This window comes from Fusarium vanettenii (genome assembly GCF_000151355.1).
Source record: "Fusarium vanettenii 77-13-4 chromosome 3 genomic scaffold NECHAsca_2_chr3_3_0, whole genome shotgun sequence".
In the NCBI taxonomy this organism is placed as follows: Eukaryota; Fungi; Ascomycota; class Sordariomycetes; order Hypocreales; family Nectriaceae; genus Fusarium; species Fusarium vanettenii.
The window spans coordinates 1,507,963-1,533,137 of record NW_003315880.1 but is presented as its reverse complement, the minus strand read 5'-3'; the positions used below and the strand labels follow the sequence as shown (position 1 = coordinate 1,533,137).

Here is a 25,175-nt window from a genome sequence, read left to right as displayed (position 1 = left end):
AGACTTATTTCGAAAATAATTTCTAGTTACTCAAATATTTGTTTCCAAAAGAGAATACTTCCAAGGCAGCTTGTTCTTGCTCATCCTTGAGCTCTGTAAGTGGGCTGTGCCGCTAACGAGGGGCACATGGCGATCCCTCATGGCTAACGTCTCCAAGTCTGAGCTCAACCCCCCCAACATTCGAAAAACCACCCATGCCGTGGACGTTTCAAAGTGGCCACGATGGATGGGTACCCGACGGGAACTCTGGACCATAATGTCCCCTTCCTGGTGGCCGCCGGCCTCAACAGCGAGACGTACGAGCTCCCTCTGAGCGCAGAGCTTAAGGACCAGAGCATCCTCCTCCGGTCAGAGCTTCCGCCGATCGAGGGCGACGACGCTGAGGTCCTGGCCCAGTATATGAAGGACGTTGACGCGAGCGCAAAGTCATGGAGCGCGTTTGAGAGGGAAGAACCGTATAGGTTCCGCATCAGGACTACGGGAAGGGTAAAGCCGAGAACATGATTACTTGAGGCTCTTGGTTCTGATTCGTTTGGTATAGTCATTTCTGCTTCCGCCGCGTCGAGCTCGACTCCCCGATGGCATCGAACCACTCGTGGCGCCCGCGACACTGCACTCGCCCTTTTCGCCGCTCAGCCCCGTGTCGGCGCTGTATCCGGACGGGCTCATCGACGCGCAATGGATCAAGAAGCACCAGGAGCTGGTTCCCAGTATCTATCTCTGTTTCTACCCCCTCACTAGTGATCCTACGTCCACGACGCTGCAAGACAATCACATCAAGTCCGATATCAATAACCTCAAGAGCGCGCTGGCAAGGTCGGGATTCAAGACGCGACTGGCGATCGTTCTCCTCGCTGAGAGCGGGGGCAGTCCACTTTCGCTGTCAGAGGGGATCCAGGAGAGGTTGGAGAACATTCGCAGAGGGACGGCGCTAGATCCAAAGTCGGTTTTTTACATCCCTTCGCAGGAGTCGCAGGACGATCTTAAGCAGGTGGTGGATAACATCCTGGGAGTCCTGTACACCTCAGCCGTCGAATATTACCGAGACCTAGGGAGACATGCGAGGAAGAAGCGCTCCCGTGGAGTAGCGCCCCAACCGACTGTCCCGCCGACATCTGGAACATCGCAAACGCTCTCGCTGCCGGACTGGAACTTTAGGTACGACTTCAAGTCTGCCGTATTTGCAGAGTTTCGACAAGAAACGGATGCGGCGCTGCGATCCTTTGAACAAGCGTACGAGGTGCTTCTAGGTCAGGATGTGTTGGACATTATCCCCAGCTGGAGCCCCAGATGGAACGAGGCGCGTCTACTGGCCGATATCATAGCTATCCGATGTCTGCGCTGTCATCTGTGGCTTGGACAAACCTCGTTAGCAGTCCGACGATGGCAATCACACCGGGACCGGATCAATGATTTTGTCGATCGACGAGGGAGGGGTACCAACAACTATGGATGGCAAGCATGGGAAGCCCGTTGGGCTATGGTGATGGCCAACTTGATTGACAAGGTCGGTGTGCCTAGCCTGGCGCCAGCGACCATGAGCCTCTTCGCCCAGCCAGACAAGTCAGTATTGGGCGAGCGCATACCGCCGTGGGAGTCGTTGCACCATACCGGATACTGGTATCGCATAGCGGCCCGTCACCTTGTGGCCCGTCGGAAACTGGCACTCCAAATACCAGAGGAGGACAGGAACCCGCCCGACTCTTCTCCTGCTTCGCTGGTGGCTAGTAAAGCATACACGTATGACACGTACATGTGTCCCGAGCCTTACCAAGAATATCCCTTGTCAGGAGAGGGCGTTAATCATTCGCAGCTAGTGATTGATTGCCTGAAGGCAGCTGGCGCTCAGTTCCACGCTCGTAAACAAGAACGGATGGCTGCAGAGGTGTCACTGGATTGCGCGAGAGAGATGGCCAACCTGGAGCAGTGGGAGGACGCAATAGAAGTATTGAAACCATTCTGGGAAAATGATGCTTTTAGGTCCGAGGGATGGGTTGATATCTCTGAAGAGCTGTCTTGGCTTGTGAGGAGAGTTGCTGTGGGAGCTGGGCAAGCAGACCTGGTGGTTGCTGCTGATTGGGAACTCATGAACAATAGTAAGTGGCCTACCTTGCAAGATGGGACATGTGCTGACTTTCCTGCAGAATTTGTACGACGGCCACAATGGCATTATGACATTACAAAGTCTCTAGAGGGTGTGTCTATTGAGACCAATCCCTCGATAAGTTTATCCGACGACAAGTCAGGCTCATTTGTTTCGGCGTCGTTTGTCTTCCGGAACAAAGAGAGCAAGGCTGGCGAGACCTGCACTGCGCAGCTTGCCCTCACTTCACATACCTTCCTCGATGCTGCCCCTATCACGCTGGACTCTCTCAAGATCGAGTTTAGCGGGAACCTAAAGCCACTTCTTTTAGAACATGAAGAACCTGAAAGCGACGAGGACTCATCCAAGTCAGGAGTTTTTATATCATCAATATCGCTACAAGAAGACTTTGCCGGCGAATCAGAAGATGACCTGCCATCCTTACTCAGGGGCCAGTCCAACTTGGTCCTCCAACCTGGACAGACCCGGGTCTTTGAGATGAAGATACCCCTGAGGGAGCCAGGAACAGCGACAGCTTCTTCTGTTACACTATCACACAGCAACGACGCCTTCGATCTCGACTACAAGCTGAAATTCCGAGAGACAGATCCTGTTGTCGGTTGGTACATCCAGGGCTCCTCCAAGCCTCGGAACAGTCGCCCGGAAGCAGGCACAATCCAAATTCAACCCCGACCGCCGAAGATGGAGATCAAGCTTGTCAAGCCTTTGGCGCAGTACTATGCGAACGAGGCCATTGACCTGCACATTGAACTCTTGAACGCAGAAGAGGAGTCGGCCAGCGTCAAACTGGACATTCACGTGTTTGGCAAGGAGGTCCCTGCAATTCGGATAGAGGCAGACGGGCATGAAGGCAGCTCAGAAGCACAAGAGGAGGAGTCCAAGATCTCGGGTCTGGTATTAGGGACCATGGAAAAGGCATCATCGTCGCAGCTGGTGCTTCACATGGATCCTCCGACAGGGCCGACGACGTTTGACTTGCACCTGAGGGCTTCGTATCACCTCGACTCTGACGCCGTGACACCGATCATGCAGATGTTGGCGGTACAGGTCAACGTTGTCAATGCATTCGAGGCCAACTACGATTTAGTGCCAAGGCTTCACCCTGAGCCATGGCCAAGCCTGTTTGATTCAGAGGGACTTGGAGATACGGAAGAGGGTGTCGCTCGAGGCTTTGCGCAGAAGTGGTGTCTACTTTGCCACTACGCTTCGTTCGCCCAAGAGGACCTCAAGGTACTCGGCATGGATATGAAGGTGACTTCGTGTGTTGGCGGTGCACGATGCAACGTGGTCAAGGGGCCAAGTGTGTCGCCAGAGGGTGTAGTTGTCGCACCCAAGACGATGCATGAAGCACAGTTTGATCTTGTGGCGCAGAAGCTCACGATGGAGGATCGACACCCCGTCACACTGGATCTTGCGTTTGTCATCCGATGGCAACGGCAGAGCCGCGACGATGAAGTAGTCAACACAACGACGATGCCTGTCGGAAAGTATCTGGTGCTAGGAACCGAGCCGCGGGTGCTGGCATCTGCATACCACAACCACGAATCAGAAGACGGTGTGCCAGGACTGATGCAGTTGGACATGACGATTGAGAACCCGTCCAATCACTTCCTCACGTTTGGACTAAGCATGGAGCCGAGCGACGAATTTGCCTTTTCAGGGGCTAAGCAAACGACGCTCAACTTGCTGCCACAGTCAAGAAGGACGACAACATACCGGCTGCTACCACAAGTGAGCGGGGACTACATCCGGCCACGGCTGACTGTGCGGGACAAGTACTTTCAAAAGGTGCTCCGCATAATACCGACAGAGGGGATGAAGATTGACAAGGATGGTCTACTAGTGTGGATTCCGGGAGAAGCATCAGAGGATGAGGAGGAAGACGAGGAAGAAGAGGCCCAATGATGATGTCCAAGACGATAATAGAAAGGCTGCGCTTGAATTTAGACGGGAATATAGAAGTGGCTGAAGTAATGAAGCCATCACGAGAACATGTCTGATACGAAAATCTACTACGTCACCTACAGATGTGAGGGTGTAAGATGAGTGCTGACGTTGGACGGGACGCGTCCCGTTAACCGACGATAATTTACCTCATATCAAGTCAGCAGCCACGAGGTGAGCACATGGACCGTTGACTGCCACGAGGTTTACCGTGTTCACCGCTTCTGAACGTGTTTTTTTTTTTTTTTGCTGATCAGGGAGGATAGAGTTTGATAATGGGCAAAATGGTCAAAAAGGGCATAAATAAGGGCGTTAAGAACATGGAAGTCCGTGAATACCTATCTCCGTTTATCCTCCGTGTCTCGTCCGTCCGGTGTGCGAGGTTCTCCGGGAAGCATTATTGGCATAATTAACTATGATTAGATCCTCAGAACGTGAAATAAGATATGAAACATCCATTCACGTTCGCGGAACGAGAGATTTCGCGATCGGAAATAACAGCGATGCCGAGGCGCGAGGAATCGCCCAGAGGATCGAGACCCGTGGTGGATCATGGGATCCATGCACCACCCCCGCGCTAGCTTTTTGGCGCGAGCCTTGTGGGGCCTTGGTTAAGAATTTCTGGGAAATTTCGTATCCAGGAGAACGACAAGATTATGTGTCGAGATGTTATTGTATAGATAATATTGGAGATGGTTGTGGTGTTGTAGAGTTGAAGAGGATAGAGAATCAACTCTGATGCAACATCACAAGCTAAACTTCACATGCTAATTAAGCCTCCTTCTCAAATAGCTAGCAACAAACCCGAAAAAGACCATCAATAAAAATCAATGACTGCCACGACTGTCTCGCACTTTTTGACTCATCCCCTAAGCAGCACCCTTAACCCCTGATTGGGCGCCACCTCGGACATCGGTCTTGTGAGGAAGTCCGCTCCAACGTTTGATGACACTTGGATCGAGCTCGAAACCCCCTCGGGAACCAACAAGGACAAGGAAATGAGAAAAGCCGCTGGTCGTGTATGCCTCGTCGTGCTTACTGGTTGCATCTGTCGCCCGCTGTCCGGGGCTCGACGACATCCGAGCCGCAGCGGCAGCGGGAGAATAGCCATCCGCGTTATACATACTGACATTTTGCTGGGCTAATACTGTATTATCTCCGGGCTTGCTATTGTCTTGAGCTTTAGCTTGGCATGGTATTGGAGGGAACGGACATGTCGTAGCTTTTGTTGTTTGCTTAGGCTAGCTTCCATCCCTTTCAGCTCTTGGGTGGATGCATCATAAGCCTTACCCCCCAAGTCTCAGAAAAAAAGCATTCATGTTTATTTAATCCTTAGGGTCGCCACCTTTTCTTTCTTTTCAAAACGACAGTGAATCACAGTCGATAAAGGATTCTTCCATCCCAAAGAATTCCCAGGCTAGTCATTGCCTGCTTGTCAACAAACGAGTCCCAATAAACCTTTCTCTTCAACATTCGCCTCGAGGCGATTCGACTCGTCCATCATGGCAACGACCACTCCCGCCGCGGCCACGACAACTGCCGCCCTTGAAGAGAAACGTCTCTCGTCTGATGAAAAGACTGAAGTTGGCTCCAACATTGTCGATCCCTCGGCAGACGCCAAGGAGCAACAAGAAGGCTCTGCCACTGGAGGTTCTGTCAACGGCGGTGCTGAAAATGCTACCAGCGACGACGAGCCCGAGTATCCTTCGGCTGCTAAGCTTACTCTCATCATCGTCTCGCTCTGTCTCGCCATCTTCCTCGTCGCCCTCGATCAGACAATCATCGCTCCCGCCCTGGGTGCCATTACGGCCAAGTTTCAGAGTGTCAAGGACATTGTAGGATTACTATGCATGTTTTCACCAAACAATGTCAACTAACTTTTCCTCAGGGTTGGTATGGCTCTGCTTATCTGCTCACCACCACGGCTCTCCAGCCCATGTACGGCACCATCTACAAGTACTTCAACGTCAAGTTTGCCTACCTCACTGCCGTCTTTATCTTTGAGGTTGGCAGCTTGATCTCTGCCGTCGCTCCCTCCTCCGTCACTTTCATTGTAGGCCGTGCTATTGCTGGAGTATGTACTTTCTCTTTGTTGTTTTAGACGCCTCGTACTAACTATTTCTAGATTGGAACGGCTGGTCTCTTCTCTGGATCCATTGTCATCCTGTCACTGATCAGTACGTTGCCCTACCACCATGCTCTCAGGGTCATGCAGTCAACTAACAAGCACAGTGCCTCTTGAGAAGCGTCCTCTTGCCTTTGGTCTCATCGGTGGCATGTGGGGTATTGCCTCCGTCGCCGGTCCCCTTCTTGGCGGTGCCTTCACCGAGCATGCCACTTGGCGATGGTGTTTCTACATCAACCTCCCCATTGGCGGTATTGCCATGGTCATCGTCTTCTTCTTCGTCCACGTCAACCGCAACTCGGCCGAGTCTCGCGACATGACCTTCATGGCCCGCGTTCGCCAGCTTGATCTCGCCGGTGCTGCCATCTTCATCCCTGCCATCGTCTGCCTTCTTCTCGCCCTCCAGTGGGGAGGTGCCGACTACGCCTGGAGCAACTCACGCATCATTGGTCTTTTCTGCGGTTTCGGTGCCATGATTGCCATCTTCATCGGTATTCAGTTCTGGCAAGGTGATCGTGGAACCTTGCCTCCTCGTCTGTTCAAGAACCGCAACACCCTGGCCGCCATGATGTTTGCCCTGTTCTTTGGTGCCGGCTTCTTCCCCCTGATCTACTACCTCTGTATGTCCCACCTCTCACTGTCACTCCTCAGCTAACATGTCCGCAGCCCTCTACTTCCAGGCTATCCAAGGTGTCAGTGCCGTCCAGGCTGGTATTAAGATCCTCCCCCTTCTCCTGTCCACCGTCCTCTGCTCCATCGTCTCCGGAGGCATCATCACCGCTATCGGCTACTACAACTTCGTCATCATCCCCTGCATGGTCCTCTTCACTGTCGGCAGTGGCATGCTTACCACCCTCGACGTCGACTCCCAGTTAAAGGAGTGGTTCGGCTACCAGGTCATCGCCGGCCTTGGCATCGGTGCCGGCTTCCAGATCGGCGTGCTCATCGTCCAGACAGTTCTACCTCAGGAATGGGTTCCTGTTGGTACTGCCTGCATTCAATTCTTCCAGGCCTTCGGCGGCGCACTTTTCATTGCTGTTGCTCAAACAGTGTTCCAGAACGGCCTCATTGACACTATCAAGGCTGATAACATCGGTATTGATCCCACAATCTTCATCAACAGCGGTGCTTCAGAAATCAAGGAGGTTCTGACCAAAATGGACCGCCTGGACGCTTTCGACACCGTCCTCGAAGCATACATGAAGGGTCTCCGAGACACCTTTTACATCTCCCTTGCCTGCTCCGCCTGTGCCTTGATAGCTTGCCTGTTCTTCCAGTGGAAGTCTGTCAAGCAGGGCCCCGACGGCCAGAAGAAGAAGGCCGAGCCTGCTGTGCCCGTCTAAGCAGGTTTTGCCGTGTCTTGTTTTGGAAAAATCGGCGTTGATATGTTGATTGGTTGATATAGAGGATACCCGGACATCTCTCCACCCTTGGGCGCATTTCTGGTGTAATAATGAGCACCTTGTTGGAATATCAGGTTAATTAGACGAGCCTCTTTGGATAAATAAAGCTGTCTTTACTGCGTGTCGTCTGGTGGTTTGTCCCATGAAACTCGTGCTGTTCTGGCTCTGGTTCTCACTCCGACGTGGGCTCCCACAAACTTGAGAACCCAGTCCTTGACCTGCTTTGTCTTGGCCAGTTGCGGATGTACTTGACCCCGTTTAGCCAGATCGCGAGTTGTGTAAAGTCCAGATCCTTCCCTTCTCCATAAGAGAGTCACCTTGGTCATGCCTTTGCGAAGACTCTGACCGTACACTTTGCCCCTGAAAACGTGAAGAGCGACATTCTGCATCAAGACCACGTCCTGTCGTCGCAGACTGCTAATCTCCGCCGTGGCCGCGTTCTCGCGATCGAGCCAGAATGTCACGGCGAATCCAGACTTTGTATCATCGCCGACGAGAATTTCAACCAGAGATAGGGTCCGACCCCAGCGGGTTGTGACACTCCGGGGTTGTGCGATGGATATGATACCCACTATCAGATTGAGGGTGACAGTTTGGGGGTTGAGAGCTAGGATCCTGGGGGCGGGTGGGACATCTTCTAGGTCTGAGAGATGAGATGGGACAGGCGCTATTATTGTGGGTTTCCCTGTAGAAGATACAGTCATGAAAGAGGTTTCTTCGAAACTGTCGAGTTGTGATGAAGGAATCGAATTGTGCACGGCCAAAGAATGATCGTAGAATTGTGACAACACATCTTCTGGATCGGTTCCACCAAAGGACTCTGCCACTCCGTTAAAAGAAACATCAGCCGTGGTGAAGAAATCAGACTGGCTTGCCAACGCATGCTCGCCGATACTGATATCATGCCTCTGGCTAAACCCCGTATGCAGCGGCTGTCTCGTCAGGGGCAGAGAGCGCCAGGCAATCTGCGACGTTGATGATGGCGTGACTCGTGTCTGTATCCGTCTACGGGGGATGAGCCCCAGAAACTCGGCGAATCCATCATCGAGGTCGTTTATCGTACAGGACTCAGCATTTAGAGATGATGCGGGAGGTGCTCCGGCAAAGAGAAGCACTCGAGGTGCCATGGTGAAAAGCGTGATTGTTGATGCTACAGATTATAGCGAGTCACGCCTTTTGGAGGTGCAAGAACACCATATGACACATGTCAAGACTCTGAATCATCCATACAAGGGTCTGAGAGATGTTGCTGCCTTGTAGTATATGCCTTGAAGTGGATTCTGGGGTTAGTTACTGTATCCGTAGACGGGGAGATTCACTATGCAAGATCGGCAGGTGTGTCCCGGGCGCAGCTGCCGAGGTATCCCCCACATTCTCCGCCGCCCCACATCCAACCCGCTTGCCGAGGCCATCTCCAACCTCGTCTCAACACGTCCCGTTTGAGAACAAGACGTGGTTTATTATATCCTTCCATAGTCACTCAATCCTCCAGATTGAAACTCACTCCTGATTTGTGCCTGTGGAACTTGTCCTCATCAGCTCAGACTTGCCATTTGTAGAGTCAAGTACCATGTCTTCCTTATTCGACATCAAGGAGCACACCATCGAAGCCTCCTACATACGAGAATACGCCCGTGCAACATCACACTCTCAAGATGAGAAGCTATTGTTGCACGTAAAGCAGTATATCCCCAAGGACAACCCAAACCCTCAAAAGGGCGACGTGACTCTTATTGGTGGACATGCCAATGGCTTTCCCAAGGTGAGTCTAAGCTATGCACTCACAACAAGACTTGAGCTAAGTGATCTGTATAGGAACTATATGAACCCTTATGGGAAGAACTCTACAAGGAAGCCAAGAGCCGGAACCTGCGGATTCGCAGTATCTGGATAGCTGATGCAGCCTGGCAAGGCCAGAGCGGTCTTATCAACAAGGACGCCCTCGGCAATGACCGTAAGACCTCGTCCTCCCCCTCCAGCTCTAGTACTCACACCTACCAGCAAGCTGGCTCGACTACGCCCGTGATATCCTCCAGATGATAAACACATTCCGCCCTCCTCCCCCAATCATGGCAGTAGGCCACTCCTTTGGTGCCAACGCCCTCACAAATGTCGCCCTACTCCATCCCCGTCTCCTTACTTCTCTCGTGCTGCTCGATCCTGTCATATCACATTTTGCATCTACACCTGTGGTAAAGGGCTTCGGTCCAGCAGCGATCAGCACATACCGCCGCGAAATATGGCCCTCTCGCGCCGAGGCAGCAGCGTCCTTCAGCCGCAGCCCATTCTACCAGGCTTGGGATCCTCGTGTCCTTGAACGTTGGCTGGACTATGGTATCAGGAAGATCCCCGGCGAGGAGTCAGTTACCTTGGCAACTACCAAGCACCAAGAAGTCTTTACCTTTCTACGTCCTAGCTGGGAAGCATACGACGCCCAGGGAAGGCAACTCGTCAACCCAGATCTCACACCAGATCTAGACCCCAGTCTCAACGAGCGGTGGCCTACCTACCCCGTCTACCGCCCCGAGGGCCCCAACACCCTCGCTCGTCTCCCACACGTCCGACCAAGTGTTCTTTACGTCTTTGGCGGCAATAGTGACCTCTCTCCAAAAGAACTTCAGGGCGAAAAGATGAAACTCACGGGCTCTGGCGTTGGTGGCAGCGGTGGTGAGGCCAGAGGCCGTGTCAAAAAGGTTGTCGGTGAACAATACGGCCACCTAATCCCTATGGAGAACCCCAGCTTCTGTGCGAGTGCCGCAGCCGAGTGGATCAAGGCCGAGGTTGATAGATGGTGGGTGGATGAGCGCAAGTATCACGAGTGGACGCTCAAGTCAACCGAGGAGAAAACCACCATCTCGGATGAGTTTAAGAAATTTGTTGGAAAGCCAGGTGGCCGCCGGCCCAAGGACCAAGCAAAGGCAAAGATATAGTACTCATCATATGCGAAACTTGTACGAATAGACAGCCATCAAGTCAACCAGCGAGCAATGCCCATATATCTAAACTCATACATTCGCGCTACCGAACAAACTCATCTGCTATAACTAACTACCTAATCAAGTTTCAACTAGACTGTATAAAAGCAATAGAGGGATAATCAAGTTCCGAAAGAAACTCCAACAATTCCGCTGTCCGCTTCCCCGTTAAACATGTCCAGAAACGCACAGTGGCATCCCATCAAAATCCGACTTTCTTACTTATCGCTGCCTCCAACACCAGAAAATGCACTTTAGATGTAGTACATGGAATCCTTCAAGGCTTCGTGAACCTGCTTGCTAGCGCCAACGCTCGACCCAGCGCCTCCAGTAACGACGCTGTCGGTATCGCTAACATCCAACAGCTCAGGTCGGTAGGCTCTGGCCCGGGTGCAGACAATGTCTGCGTAGTAGGCCGGAGGGCAAATGCTGACCGCCTTGGTAGCTCTGCCGTAGAGGTAGCAGAGCTCGTGGGTGAACTTCTCAAGCTCATTGGCGGCCTCGCTCTTGTGCTTGGCACGGAAGATCTCATCCAGCAGCACCGTGTAGTGAGCCGGCCGAGCCGTGCCCTTGAGGCTGGTGTGCGCCGTCAGGAAGAAGTCCCAATACCGAGCCTGCGTGACACCGCGGTCGACAACGGTACCGTTTTGGATGTTGCGGTCCTTTGGCAGGTTGTCTTCGGTCGTGGGATAAAATCGCGTCTGATGGCGCTTGACAGAAACGACAATAGTGAGCTTGGGTTGTTGATTCTTGGGGTACATAGAGTTGCACGCAATGCGCATCCGTGGCAGCTCCTTTTCGAGGACCTGGGCGAATTGACCCTCCGAGACACCGTCACGGAATATGACAATGTTCTCTGGCAGTTTATTCTGGTTGTGCTTCTTCCAGAGCTCAAGTCGTGACTTGAAGGCCTCGGTCAAAACCTCGTCCAGCATCTCCTGCTTGGAACTTTGCTCCCAAGAGACGGCTGGCCACTGCCCCATGTTTCTGTCAATGGTGGCCACCAAGCCCACCAGACTGGGTAGGTCGTCGCTGGCACCAGTAGGCATGTTTGTCGGATGCGTGACGTCGTAACCAACCACCATGGTCTTGCCCTCCTTGATGATGCCAAACTCGTTGCGCAGCTTGTGGTTGACACCACCAGCCTTGAGGTTCCATTTCAGGGCAACGTTAGCATAGTAACCGGGATTAGCGTTTGCAAGCTTCTTGCCCTGGACGCAACTGGTGTGGATTCCCCAGGTAACATCACCCAGCAACTTGACGGCTGAGTACATGGCAGTGTCTGTAGAACCGAGAGCAATAAGGATAAACTCAATGTTCTGACCCTTTGCCCACTTGAAGTACTCATTGCCACTGCCTCTCTCAAAGCCTGCGGCGGTCATGACCAGAGTGGGACCTGGTATCGGTTTGTTGGCAATCTTGATATCCATGGTATTCATGAACGCTGCAAACTCCTCTGCCTTGCTAATAGGAACGACGCTGTGTTCTGTTGGAGGTGCAAGGTTGACAAAAGCCCATCGTTGGATTGGCTTGCCGGACCTGTAGACCTTGATGTTCTTCATGTTCCAAGAAGCTCCAAAAGGTCGGACCTCAGTCTCCTTTCTCTTCGCGTCGAGGTAGGCAACCGCAGGTGCAGGGAGCACACGTCCTTGAACTGTGAGTAGAGTCTTGTCGACGGCGATGCCGAATTTTTCCTATCAGGGTCAGCTCATCTGCTCCTTAAAATAATGGTAGACGGGAAAACCTACCAGCACTTCACCATCGAGACCTAGAGTCTCGCGTCCTTCCTGGGTGATAGACAAGGCGTTGGCATACGGGCTTCGGCAGGCAAAGTTGACCATCTCGGTCGACTCTCCGCTAGTCAGCCTAGCCTTGACTGCTTGCCCAGGCTGAATCTCGACAAACTCGGCAGGGACGAAAGTCGGCTTGGACGCAGTTCCAAGGTTGAGGAGGGGGTAATCCTGAGGCTGGAAGTTGTACTCTAGGAGAATTGTCAGCTTAAGCATTGTGGGAACTAGTCACAACAGTTACATACTTGAACGGTAGTAGTCGAAAACCGTGACGTAGCGATTGTCCATGTAAAAGCTCACGTTCTTGGGTCCAGGATACTCCCAGTCACCGTCAATGCGAGGAGCGTTGGGGCCTGAGAAGGCTCTCGCATGGGAGGCCTTGACGATCCCAAATATGGCCTTGGATCTCCTGACCGTCTTCCCGTCCGCGAATTTCATAGTGACCCAGACACGTGTCTTGGGGAGGAACTTGCCAATCAGGTTGACGTTCCTCTTGGCCCTCCCATCGGATCTAGCCGCCGCATACACATTGAGATTGCGAAAGATCTGGTCGCATTTGCCAGCCACCTTGAAGATTCCGTGTGTGACGTTGGCATTGAGGAGAAGACGGCCTGTTCCAAGACGTACAGACTGGAAGAATCCACGGGCAGCAATCAAAGACCGACCGAGGTCAGTCGTGATGCCACCGTTCTTAAAGGAGAAGAAACGCGATCTACCGATCGCGCTGATGTCATTGATATTGGACCGGGGACCGTACCCAAAGATGACGTTGAGGCAATCGACAAGATCAGGAAACTTGGGGAAGTCGAGGGCGATGGCAGGGTCTTGATCGTCACCGGGAGCACCAAGCGTCTTGGCAGAGGTGCCGCCAGTAGTCGAATTGAGGTACTCAAAAAGGTCGTTCATGCGTATTTCGTTGGGTCCATGGATCTCAACTTCAAAGACGTCCATGTTGTCAGCGCCTTCTGCTGTAGCCACGCTGACACGCAGAGTGTTGTCGTTCTCCAGGTCAAGCTTCTGCAGGGAAACCAGTTGCGACTTGAACTCTGTTGCAAGGACTAGGGACTTGTCCCTCTTTGTGAGTTCCTTCAGAACTTCGCAAATGACCAAGTGTAGTTTCCGGCCTTTGACGTCCCGGGGCTTAGGTTGCTTCGGCTGCTTAGGCTGCTTTCCTTTGCCCTTAGACTTGGCAGCACCCTCCTCCTCGGCGATAATCTCCTTGACCGTAATAGTGTACTTGTAAAGGACGGGGAACTTTGTCTTGATGCCATAGTAATTGGCCCAGAGGGTGACTGGGTTGCCTCTGGTACCAAAGCCAGGCCGAGCAGGGAACTTGTCCTCCTCCTGAGATTTCTTGGCTCCGAGCTCGAGCTTGCCCATCTTTGAGATGAGCTGTTGGGTAGAGGATGCTTGATGTTGGACTGTCTCATTCTCAAGCTTCGTTGTGTTGGCATCGGGCTGTGGAATAGCTCCACCCATGCTAGACAAGTTAGTATCGACAAGCAAGAGGTTCATCAGGAGTCAGGGAAAACATACGTGAAGATGAGCGGTTGATTGCCGAAACCTCCCCCTCCTCGACCGCCACCACGACCGCCTCGTCCTCCTCCGCGGCCATGGTCAAAACCTCCACGGCCACCTCTAAAATCGCCTCGTCCCCTAGAGTCGCCACGTCCTCTAAAGTCGCCGCGCCCTCTGAAATCTCCTCGTCCACCTCGGAAGCCACCGGAGTCTCCACCACCGCGTCCTCCGTCTCCACGGCCTCGGCCGCCTCGAAAGCTGCCGTCACCTCGACCACCGCCGTCACCTCGGCCGCGACCACCACGTCCTCGGCCCCCACGGCCGCCTCTATCACCTCTGTCTGCCATGGCGGACACGAGGGTATGGGCTCAGAGTATGAGTTGGGGTATGAGTCAAGAGAAAGAAGGTGGGCAAGAGAGTGAGTGACTGATGGGCGTTGATGAGTGTTGTAGGCAATACCACTTAGGAATGTAGATAGCTGATTGCTGATGTTGAGTGTTAGACGGGGCGTCTAAGTGAACGTGTGTAGATGTGTTTGCGGAAGAGAGGAGAAGATGTAGGAGGAGGCAGGAGGAGGTTTTATTCTGAGAGGGAGCAAATGCTTGCGGTTGACAAGGCCTGAATCACTGTCCCGGCAGTGACAAAGCAGTAACCTGCATCAGCTGGCCGCCAGCTGCAAACTCTTTGGTCGCCTGTGATTGGTCACTTTAGACGAAGAAAGAAGGCTCTTTCCAGTGCCAAATACGAGATTGGGATCGAAGAAGGCGGCTCTTGAAGAATTGATCCCCAGGACTGGGAGGGAGGAGCTGCGACGGAGGTTGGAGGTTTAAGAGAAAGGCGGGAGCTATCGCGGGGGCTAACGATCCTAGCGACCCGGTGGAGCAAGCCAAGATGAACCAGGCTGTCGTACAAAGGAATAGATAATTAAAACAAGAAACGCAGCGGTTGAGACGCACATGCATGGCGGTTTCGCGTGAGGAAATAGCCAATGTCGCTGCGTAAAGCTCAGAATGGTCGGCCTCCTGCAGCCTTTGTGACGCCTGCCTCTAGCCATGGATCATGAGAGGCTTGCATGGTTGGGCTAACCAGGCATTCTGACGATGGTGGCCATCATTGATCGTCGGCTACCCTGGACTACCACAGACACATGGGAGGCATCTTATTCAAGCTGTCTTGTGCGGGTTCCTTGCAGATGATATCTGACTCAAATATTGCTTCGCCTTCATCACGCAGGAACTCATCGCTTTGAGCACACGTTCATCTCTTGTTCGTCTGCATGTTTGCTTCTTTCTAATGGTTGCCCTCTTTACACTGCCCCAGCCGGCCACGAAACTTGGCCCAATGGATACCCAGCCGCACCGTAAAAAGCAAAGAGAGACGTCACAGACCTTTATCACAGCTGTCTCCTGCAAGGCTAGGTCACGGGCTCGGTAAAGTGACCAGGGAGAACAAACACCTCTTGAACGGCCCGTGATCGGAAGGACCCTTATCCAGACCTAAGTAGATATGGGTCCATGACAATCAAGTTGGACCAAGAAACCAACATGAGAACCAAACAAAGTAGTAGAATACAGATACTGCAATGACTTCAATTCTGTTTAAAAACAGTGCTCCCGCAAAACTCGACATCACCCGTGGCCAAGACTCTCCCCCGTTACCCTACATTTCTGCCCTCATCCACCCACTTCAAGCCCATTGATTGACTGCCTCCAGGATGTAAGCGACCTCAACCTGCGGGGCTTGAACAACCAAGCGTCCATACGACACATGGCAAGCGTTTGAGCACTTGCAGGCCTTTTACATGTAGCCTCGCACAAGGGGTCTTCCCTCTCGTCCTGGCCCCACAGCCCTGTGTTTGCCAGGACCATGCTGTATGTGCTCGGAGCAACTTACACTTGGACCTCTTGCGTGCAACGGGACTCTCTAGGTATATCAGACCTGCCCTGATAGCCCAGGAGATGCCATTGATGTCAATAAAGCTAGTTCTGAGCCCTATGGTACCGTCTAGCTTCATCCCTCGGTAGCAGGATTCGGTGGATTCTTAATGTTGTAACCCTCATCACGACTTGAGCAATGCTCGGCTTCCCGCATGCATCGAGTCAAGGGGTGCTTCAGAATGATCCTCTGACAGGTAAGCGGAAATCAAGACTTTGCAGACAACGGATCTTTGCCAACTTACTCCTCTCACTCTCAGACTCCATGTATCTTGCCCACAAGTCTACTGCGCACTACGAGATCATGCACTTCTTCATCCAAGAACTACAAGAATAGTTGTCCCGATGCATATACACCACCACAAACATTTATTCACGGATAACATCAATTACCCTGTCACAAGTCCGTTTGCTGGAGCCCTGACGACACATCGATCGAACAACTAGCTCTCAATAAACAATAATCGGCTTAAACCCAAACATATTACAAAACTACCATGTGTACCGGCCAGCGAGGGTTCTATATCTGTCCCTGCAAGAATCTGTCATGCCCCAGGAGAGGAGTCGTGCCGCACAGAAACATCATCTACGGGCACGTGGCAAAGATCGAGATAGACACGATTGCCTGGGACATATGCGAGTGGTGGATCGCCAACGGACCCCCTGAGCAGGTTCTCAACCGGTACCTGAAGCCGAGCTGTGTTTACTTTGCGTGGCACACTCTCATGATCAACACGACAATATGTGAAGAGTGTGAGGTTACTTGTGCGGAGAGCAACAGAGGTGGTGGAGGCGGTGAAAGGAAGAACTGAATTATCTGGTGTTGTTCACAGAAAACAAAAAAGGGATAGAATTAGTTTAGATGGATTCCCGGCTCTTTGACAATGATGTTCAGAGGCCAGAGACAATAACATCGTTTCACCAAACGCTGAACACTGGTCCGATTGCAGTGATACACCAACTATAAGAAGTCGGAATCAAATTCTGACTTTGCACAGTTCAGTCATACTCAACTGCCTTTTCATCAACAACTCACTTGACACTCACACAGCAACACTACCCTATCCAACTCTGACAAAATGTGCCACGGCAAAAACGTCACTATCATGTGTCCTTGCACGAACGTAAACTGCAGCTCCAAAAATCCATATGTGGAAGGGGGAGGGAATGGTCATCTGATCGAGACACTCACCTACATTGAGCCTTGCAAGGCACGCGAGAACAAGCCCCAGCGTCCTGGTACCTATCCGCGCTGCGTCAGATGGTCCGACCAAACACAGTGGTACGAAGAGATCTGTGAGGCCTGCTACGGAAGCGGCTGCCCTGAAATCAGAAAGTAGGGGGCGAAGAAGAACTAGAACAAGACGGATATGAGCCAGCCCATGTTCTTGTGTGGTTGTTTGGGAGAATTGATCTCAACTGAAGAAACCACGTCTAGTAGTTGAAATTCAACATATTCATTTTGACCTGATCACATTTCTGTCTCCGTGAGTGACTCCAGCTGCGGTTGAAGGTCTAGTGGGATGACAGAGCACAAGATCTCGCCAGAGGACAATGTGTGACTGCCGCCAGGAGAGGGACATCAAGGTCAAGAGACAAGATGGGTCTCCTGACCTTGATATAGCGATAAGGAAACACACAATGCCTAGGGTGGGAGATCGATCTTAAATTGGCAAGCTACATGTTATCCTGGATAGAACCTTGCCCCAGTCACTCAAACTGAAAAACCCTCACATGCCATTATCTGACATGGCTTCAACCAACAACGCCAACTTCCCCGCCTCTATTCTGATGCTTCATTCGATTGATATCCAAAATGTTATGACTTGACATGCCCAGCCGTTGCGACCTGCAGGATCTCGTCCTCCAGCCCTGAGACGAGGTGCACCTCTATCCCAGCATCCTGAAGCGTCTTGCGGCCTGTATTTTCTCCAACAAAGGTCTCAGGCTCTTGAACGCCCACATACACCTTGTTGATCCATTGCTTCTGACGCAGAACCCTCTCGACGCAGGGGAGCTTGCCGCTTAGGCGCTTGAAGCAAGGCTCGACTGTGGTGTAGAGTGCATGTGGGGTGTTGAATACCTCGGAGAGCTTCTCCTCCGTCGTGCCGTGCTGTTCAGCTAGCTTTAACAGACAGCACTCTTCAGCATGTGTGTTTCCGGGAAGTTCTAATGTGTATCCCTCAGCGATGATGGTGTTGTCGTCGAGTCGCACAATGAGAGCGCCCACACGGAAGTTTGTGGGTTTGGGAGGGGAACTATTAGCCTGGCCAAGCGCTCGCTGCATGAAGGCTTTATGGTCGCCAGGCTCTATCGTTGCCATTGTAGAATATTTAGAGCCTGGCCTGAGTAATTGAAACGGTTGAAACAAGAAGATGAGGAATGAGGTTGAAGCTGTTCACAGCTCCCACTTTGGTGGCCGGTGCTTGTAAGCTCCGATGACCGCATGCACTTTAATCAGCCCCACATTTTTCTCAGAGCGCGTTGAGTCGCGTCTCTCCATGAGCATCAACGCCTTCGAAACTCAGCTTCACCATCTCATCTACAAAAAACGCCAACATCAGAAAAAATGTCGGATTTCGAAGACGTATTGGACAGCGAGCCTCCTACCATCGACCCCTATGAGGTCTTGGGCGTGGAACGGACAGCAAATCCCGACCAGATCAAGGGCGCATACCGAAAGGCTGCCCTTAAGAACCACCCAGGTTGGTCCAGCTCCCGTTTGTTGTACGGGAGGCCAGACACTAACATCATTCAAAGACAAGGTCCCTCAGGATCAAAAAGAGCAAGCGCACGAGAAGTTCCAATCCATCGCTTTTGCCTACGCCGTTCTCTCTGATCCCGCCCGACGAAAGCGCTACGACACGACCGGTTCCACGGCCGAATCGATTGTGGACTCTGAGGGCTTCAACTGGAGCGATTACTATCGAGAACAATACAAGGAGTCGGTCTCTGGCGATGCTATCGAGAAGTTTGCCAAGAAGTACAAGGGATCCGATGAGGAGAAGGACGATGTGCTTATCGCATACGAACAATGCGAGGGCGACATGGATGAGCTGTACGAGAGGGTCATCCTGAGCGATGTGCTGGAGGACGATGAGCGTTTCCGCAAGATCATCGATGAGGCGATCGAGAGCGAGGACGTGCCTAGCTTCCCCGCCTACACCAAGGAGTCCAAGAAGAAGCGGGCCACACGAGTCAAGAAGGCTCGAGCGGAAGCTGTAGAGGCCGAGGATTATGCCAAAGAGCTCGGCGTGCATGATAAGCTATTTGGAGAAAAGAAGGGAAAGAAGAAGAAGGGCAAGGGAAGCTCTGAGGATGATCTCGCGGCGCTGATCCAAAAGCGTCAAAAGGACCGCTCAGAGAGCTTCCTCGACCATCTTGCTGAGAAGTATGGTGCCAAGGAAAGCAAGCCCAAAAAGGGAAAGAAGAGGGCCGTCGAGGAAGAGCCCTCTGAGGAGGCTTTCCAGGCTGCCGCCTCCAGGTTGCGGAGCTCCAAGAAGTCAAGACGATGAAGACAGAGCAAGATGCTGGGCTAGGAATGGAGTTGGGTCAATAATATGTTATGGAGTTTGGAGTATGAAGGCGACTTTCTTTGTATGAATGCTATAATACTAGCCTGGAATATTGCAAGCAAGCAAATAATTCATGACGGTTTCTCTGAATATCACAACCTTGAATACAGATCTAATCTGACATGGATGTCAGCTTCACGACCTGTTGAGGCTATGCGCAGGAGTACAACACGCAAACAAGTCAAACGAACCAAACTTTGCACACAGAAACAAAGATACAATTGATCAATAATGATAATGCCAAACTGGGGCTACAGACTTGATTGTATCATTTGTTTCTTCCTCTATAGGGTGAGGAAAACATGAGATCACGGTCATTGTTAGTGACAAAGGACCCAGCCCCAGGCCAGCGGGGTTGTTTAGCACCTTCTGCCTGCCAAAGTTTCACTTCACCCTTCCACAACTTCGATTGTCGTGTGACGTCCTTGCTCTTGAGCAGACATCAACCTGACAGCATCGATGAATTGACGATGCGCAAGGATGAATAATTTGTCGCTTGAGAGAACTCTGCCGTCATGATGCCATGAGCGACCCGGCCAAGCCCCCAATTTACCCCCGGTATTGTTTCCATCTGGCGCCAACCGTGAATACCTGGTGCCTCTTCCGAGTAGCCGATGTTCACGGTCTTGACCAGCACGAAGGCTTCGAAGGTGAGTTACTTATGGAGTTGTCATAGAGATGGTCACTGACGGCTAGCAAGGTGAAAACTTTTACTTCTACGGGAATTTGCCAATAAAATGGGTGCGCATTGTTGGGGTGGTTGTCGCCATCGATGACTATGCAGGGCGACGCGTCTACACTGTAGACGACAGTAGTGGCGCCTGTATTGAGTGCACAACCCTCATATCGGCTTCTCAGGAAGGGGTCGATAGTGCGGCGACGACGACAGACGCTGCCTCGAAGGTGGATGCAAACCCACTTGCGGCTGCTGCCCTCTTAGCCAATATCAATGTTGGAAGCGTCGTTGATGTCAAGGGGGGAATATCCACCTTCAGGGAAGAGCGGCAGCTCAATATCGAGAAGATGGTCCCTCTACGAGGCACAGCACAGGAGGTCGCGCTCTGGGAAAAGAGGATCAAGTTCCAGTCTGAGGTGCTGACGAAGCCTTGGGTCTTGCGGAACAGAGACATCCGCAGATGTCGCAAGGAGGCTGAACGAAGTGAAGAGGAGGCAGAGAGGAAACGCAAACGGCTCAAGGCGATGATAGAGCCAAAGGTGGTCAAGCAGCCGACCAGATCAGCGGACCAAGACCAACGCAGCGAGAGTCAAGAGCCAAGCAAAGCCAAGCGTCTGGAACTGCGACAGATTCTTGAGCACGGCAAAAGAGGCAAATATGATGCGCTGGGACTATGAGATAAAGCTGGTTGAGAATGTGAACAAGGGGCTTGTTTTGCTTAGCGGGCGTTCCTGGATAGGTCTGGACTGAGAGACATGGCAAAGTCGATTTTTCAGCAATGATTGGCAGACACAAGGCCATTATGCCCTGTTCCGGAATGCGATTTTGACCTTGAACGTGATCGAGCAGCGTGGCAGCCCTGCGGAGGATTTCCATGGGCTCGGGACTTGGCAAAACACATGGACAGCCTGTGGCAGTCGCGGTAAATTGTCTCACCTTCTAACAACTTCTTCTATTGAATGTCACCTCGAGTCAAGTGAGTGGCTAAAAGTTCAAGACAGGCTGCACGGGAGAGTGCCTCAAGACGGCAGACAGACTGACAACTCATCCATCTGACTTGACTTGATGGCGAGGCGTCGTCATCAGCAAATCGATAGTGTGTCTGGACCAAAGACACTATCCAATTTTTTCCTACGGAGACCTTGGCCGCGAGTGGACTGGCGCGAGAAGCAACTGTCGACTGAAAACCCCCCGGAAATTCACATCGCCAAAGGAGACTCTGATTACTTCCGACAGCCGCGATGGCGCGTATCAGCTTCAACTGTGAGGCGTCCAGTGAGACGCCGTGACGGTTCTGTGCGTTGATGATGGAAATTTGGAGGCGCTCTTAAAACCCCATATTCCCCTGGGCTGAGCGTCGGTGCCGGCTGTGGCGAGCTCAACCGCGACGCATCCCAACGGCCCATGCCCCTTTTGAGGGTGGTTTTGCACAGAATCGATAGTCCCTGAAGCTAGCGCGTGAGCGGCTGCTCTGTGGGACGGCCCTACTGCAGGTACACGCGAAGCCACGGGCACGTCCTCGTCGATATCGGCTCTGGATTGGACGCCCACTTCCCTGGAAATGGTTGCCTTCTCCACACCATCACCAACACTCACTCAGGCAGAGTTCGAGACTGAGGACATGCGCCCGGGACACTTGATCTGGAATGCGCGAGCGACCTTGATCAAGGCTGGAGATCATTGACAGAGAGAGAAGCTCCTTCCGGATCGTGACGGAGATTCGAGGTATCTCCTGCCTTGGGCACATGAACAGTTGCGCGAAATATTGAGGTTAACAATCCATGAAATGGAACCCAAACCCTTCACTGTGCCTCATTCACGCCTCTTCCTTCAAATTCCAGCCAATCTCACTCATTCTCCATCCTAAAATCCAATTTCTCGATTCAGTGTTATCCTTGTGCGCCATCTTACCGGTACCTGAACCGCCCTACGCCTCCATTAACGACTTCAAGTCACTACCTTAGCGAGCATAGCATTGCATTGCTTTTCGTGGTCGATTCTAGCCTTGGTCTAGCCTCTAGGTAAGCCACGCCAACACACGTTGGTTCATTTCTTCCCGATGGACGCAAGAGTCTAGCCCCCCTCTGCCGGGGGGCCACCAGACTAGCGATTTACGCATGCGATGGTATCTCAGCTTGTGAGCATGGCCCTGGGCCCGAGTGCATTGTTATATGAACCATGGATCCCCTTCCCGTCAGATATCCTGATTGAGCAAGCCATCGCCTGTCTTGTCTTGCAGAGGTTCCAAACTTCTCCATCAAGGCAGCTCCCTTCCTTTAACTTCTTGTTCACTTTCCCTTCACCATGAGATCTCACAGGGTCCTCCCGATATGGCTCCTCTGGCTAACCCAGGGACAGGGGTTGACCATCCCCAACGCCGACGACAACTCGGCCGATACCTGGCAAGACTCCCACCAGGAGTTCAAGCGAACCATTGCGACTGAGGACCAGGAGTATCTTACAACTTACGCTAAAGACGACATTATCCCGGCCACCGAGACTGTCGACGTTAGCACCAGCAAGGCGCAGACTGGAACTGCCATTGTTCTTCCTTCTCTCTCAGACGTTGAGCCTCACACTGAAGGTTTCATTGTCACCGACCTTTACAACCCTCTTCAGACTGAGGCTCCTATTCTTAGCACCTCGATTAAAAGCCCGTCGAGCCTTCTCAAGCCTGTTGCATCCCCCACCAAGAACGCTCAACCTTCAGGCCTTTCCAAGATGGCGACCAGCAACGACATTTTCGCCAACCCTATCGACACCAGCGCTCCTCTGGCCATGTTCCAGAGGAAAGCCGACCACCCGGTTCCTCGTCTGGGAATCTCTAAGTCGGGTCCCCTCGAGACCAACAAGTTCTACTCCAACTTCTACCTCGGAGACCAGAAGAGCCCGGTTTACACATACCCCTATGCGCTCTCGTGGGCTGCCGGTGCCGGTGCCGCCGCGAGTTGGGGTATGGCGATTTCTCATGTCGAAGCCAGCCAGCGAGTTTACGGTCCACTTCAATCTAACAAGGCTGTGGAATACTACGTCAACCCCGTCGGCATTCAGTCCATGATCATCTCGGCCAAGGAGCTGGGCTCCAAGACCACCTTGACCATGGACTCTCTCGGCCCTCACTATGCCAGAGCCATGCTTAGAAAGGATAGCTCTTCTGCTCCGGCCATCACCTTCCCTCTCTCTCAGGGTAGTCTCTTCACCACTGCCTACTACAGCGGCGCCACGCCCTTTATCCAGTCCAGCGTCTACTTCAAGAGTATGACTCAAGTGGCAAAGGACCCCAAGACCAACGTGCGCAAGTTCAACTTTGTTCTCGAGGATGGTACTACTTGGCGACTGTATGCGTACAAGACCAAGGGCGATCCTCTTAACCTGACGGTCACCAACAACGGTCTCGCTTCGTCCAGCAAGCCCTTCTATGGCTTGATTCAGATCGCCAAGGACCCCAAGTCGAGCAAGTCCGAGGCAGTTCTTGACAATGGTTGTGGCATCTATGCGACCGGCATGACCATCAGCGGATCTGCTGTCGGTACCAAGGGTACTTATAGCTTCAACTGGAGCAAGTCCGGTCACACTTCTGGAAACCTCTGGATGTTCGCTCTTCCTCACCATCTTACCTCCTTCGACGCCGCCACCACTGCCAGCATCCGGGACTACAAGCTGCAGACTCCCACCAAGGGCGTTGCCACGATTGTCGGAGGAACCAAGTGGACTATGGTCGAGCCCTCGATGCCTGTCAACATGGGCTTTGCTCCTTGGGATCCTTCCAAGGGCAGCAAGGGACTCTCCACCAAGGCAAAGACCACCATCAAGCCCATCGCGCAGTCGGAAGTCTCTCAGGACATGATTGCGCAGACCAACTTGGACTCGATGTACTTTTCTGGAAAGGTGAGTGACGGCTTTAACGATAGAGGATCATGATCTAACCAACACGCACAGGCCCTGGCCAAGTTTGGTACCATCATCTATGTCATCAACAACCTCTTGGGCGATGCTGCTTTGGCCCAGTCTGGCTTGGCTAAGCTCAAGACAGCCTTTGCTAGATTCGGCACAAACAAGCAGAACTACCCTCTTGTCTACGAGAGTAAGTAACACGATCTCGGGTAGATTGGAATAGTAACTGACTCGATCAATTAGCCGCTTGGGGCGGTCTCGTCTCATCTGCATCCTATGTCACAGGAGAGTCGGGTTCTGACTTTGGAAACACTTACTACAACGACCACCACTTCCACTACGGTTATCACATCCTGGCTGCTGCCTACATCGGCTCTATGGATAGCAAGTGGCTTGCTGCCAACAAGGCCTATGTCAACAGTCTTGTTCGTGACTTTGCCAACCCAAGCAGCCAGGACAAGTATTACCCCCTGTGGCGAAGCTTCGACTGGTACCACGGCCACAGTTGGGCCCATGGCCTGACCGCTATGTGGGATGGCAAGGTGAGCCTGGAACATGTACTCATGATGCTGAGACGACACTGACAGTCATGGTAGGACCAGGAATCTAGCTCGGAGGACATCATGTCTGTGTATGCCCTCAAGATGTGGGGTCAAGTGATCCAGGACACCAGCCTGGTTGCACGGTGAGTTGAGAATGTTGTTCTTGCAAGGATTCGGATGCTGACCATGGACAACAGAGCCAATCTGCAACTGGCCGTCATGACACGAGCTATGCAGCAGTACTACTACTATACCACGGACAACGTCGCTCAGCCCAGCAACTTTATCGGCAACAAGGTGGCGGGTATTCTCTTTGAGAACAAGATTCACCATACCACATGGTTCAGCCCCAACATTGAGGCCGTTCAGGGCATTCACATGATCCCCATTCTGCCCCCTTCAAACCTGGCCCGAACCAAGACATTTGTTCAGCAGGAGTGGGATACCTACTTCAGCAGCGGCCGTGTTGACAAGATCGACAATGAATGGAAGGGCATCATCTATGGAAACTACGCGACAATCAACCCTTCGGCGGCTTGGACCTTCTTTACGAGCTCCAAGTTTGACGCGAAGTGGATCGATGGCGGTGCATCAAGGACGTGGTTCTTGGCGTACGCTGCAGGTGAGTCTGAATCTATGGAAGCAGTGGCAAAGACAAGGCTAACGACTGTGATACAGCCCTCGCCGGCATTTGA

The 25,175-nt window shown here is 52.4% G+C and overlaps 9 protein-coding genes across 9 annotated transcripts; 6 read left to right on the top strand and 3 right to left on the bottom strand.

The window, feature by feature from the left end:
* Positions 1-222: 222 nt before the first annotated feature.
* On the top strand, positions 223-4,009 carry NECHADRAFT_36526 (uncharacterized protein; the record flags this gene model as incomplete). Its single annotated transcript, XM_003053047.1, has 3 exons — positions 223-486; positions 542-2,096; positions 2,145-4,009. 3 exons carry the CDS (start codon positions 223-225, stop codon positions 4,007-4,009), a joined length of 3,684 nt encoding a protein of 1,227 aa, XP_003053093.1.
* Positions 4,010-5,550: 1,541 nt separating this feature from the next.
* NECHADRAFT_67330 (uncharacterized protein) lies at positions 5,551-7,697 on the top strand (the record flags this gene model as incomplete). The annotated part of the gene is made up of 5 exons (XM_003053046.1): positions 5,551-5,883; positions 5,937-6,122; positions 6,174-6,214; positions 6,264-6,793; positions 6,840-7,697. The coding sequence occupies 5 exons, from the start codon at positions 5,551-5,553 to the stop codon at positions 7,514-7,516; spliced, it is 1,767 nt and encodes a 588-aa protein (XP_003053092.1). The 3' UTR covers positions 7,517-7,697.
* On the bottom strand, positions 7,690-8,703 carry NECHADRAFT_36670 (uncharacterized protein; the record flags this gene model as incomplete). The annotated part of the gene is made up of 1 exon (XM_003052537.1): positions 7,690-8,703. The coding sequence occupies one exon, from the start codon at positions 8,701-8,703 to the stop codon at positions 7,690-7,692; it is 1,014 nt and encodes a 337-aa protein (XP_003052583.1).
* Positions 8,704-9,146: 443 nt separating this feature from the next.
* NECHADRAFT_35713 (uncharacterized protein) lies at positions 9,147-10,506 on the top strand (the record flags this gene model as incomplete). Its single annotated transcript, XM_003053045.1, has 3 exons — positions 9,147-9,338; positions 9,392-9,530; positions 9,578-10,506. The coding sequence occupies 3 exons, from the start codon at positions 9,147-9,149 to the stop codon at positions 10,504-10,506; spliced, it is 1,260 nt and encodes a 419-aa protein (XP_003053091.1).
* A 299-nt stretch (positions 10,507-10,805) lies between these two features.
* Positions 10,806-14,206, bottom strand: ago2102 (uncharacterized protein; the record flags this gene model as incomplete). Its single annotated transcript, XM_003052536.1, has 7 exons — positions 10,806-12,245; positions 12,288-12,532; positions 12,587-13,465; positions 13,538-13,706; positions 13,764-13,821; positions 13,878-13,941; positions 14,011-14,206. 7 exons carry the CDS (start codon positions 14,204-14,206, stop codon positions 10,806-10,808), a joined length of 3,051 nt encoding a protein of 1,016 aa, XP_003052582.1.
* A 3,232-nt stretch (positions 14,207-17,438) lies between these two features.
* NECHADRAFT_103749 (uncharacterized protein) lies at positions 17,439-18,116 on the bottom strand (the record flags this gene model as incomplete). Its single annotated transcript, XM_003052535.1, has 1 exon — positions 17,439-18,116. The coding sequence occupies one exon, from the start codon at positions 18,114-18,116 to the stop codon at positions 17,613-17,615; it is 504 nt and encodes a 167-aa protein (XP_003052581.1). The 3' UTR covers positions 17,439-17,612.
* Positions 18,117-18,362: 246 nt separating this feature from the next.
* On the top strand, positions 18,363-19,308 carry NECHADRAFT_77734 (uncharacterized protein; the record flags this gene model as incomplete). Its single annotated transcript, XM_003053044.1, has 2 exons — positions 18,363-18,498; positions 18,554-19,308. 2 exons carry the CDS (start codon positions 18,363-18,365, stop codon positions 19,306-19,308), a joined length of 891 nt encoding a protein of 296 aa, XP_003053090.1.
* Positions 19,309-19,891: 583 nt separating this feature from the next.
* NECHADRAFT_36625 (uncharacterized protein) lies at positions 19,892-20,721 on the top strand (the record flags this gene model as incomplete). The annotated part of the gene is made up of 2 exons (XM_003053043.1): positions 19,892-20,018; positions 20,069-20,721. The coding sequence occupies 2 exons, from the start codon at positions 19,892-19,894 to the stop codon at positions 20,719-20,721; spliced, it is 780 nt and encodes a 259-aa protein (XP_003053089.1).
* A 1,558-nt stretch (positions 20,722-22,279) lies between these two features.
* NECHADRAFT_99620 (uncharacterized protein) lies at positions 22,280-25,175 on the top strand (the record flags this gene model as incomplete). Its single annotated transcript, XM_003053042.1, has 6 exons — positions 22,280-23,932; positions 23,984-24,128; positions 24,182-24,480; positions 24,535-24,623; positions 24,678-25,102; positions 25,159-25,175. Exons 1-6 carry the CDS (start codon positions 22,349-22,351, stop codon positions 25,173-25,175), a joined length of 2,559 nt encoding a protein of 852 aa, XP_003053088.1. The 5' UTR covers positions 22,280-22,348.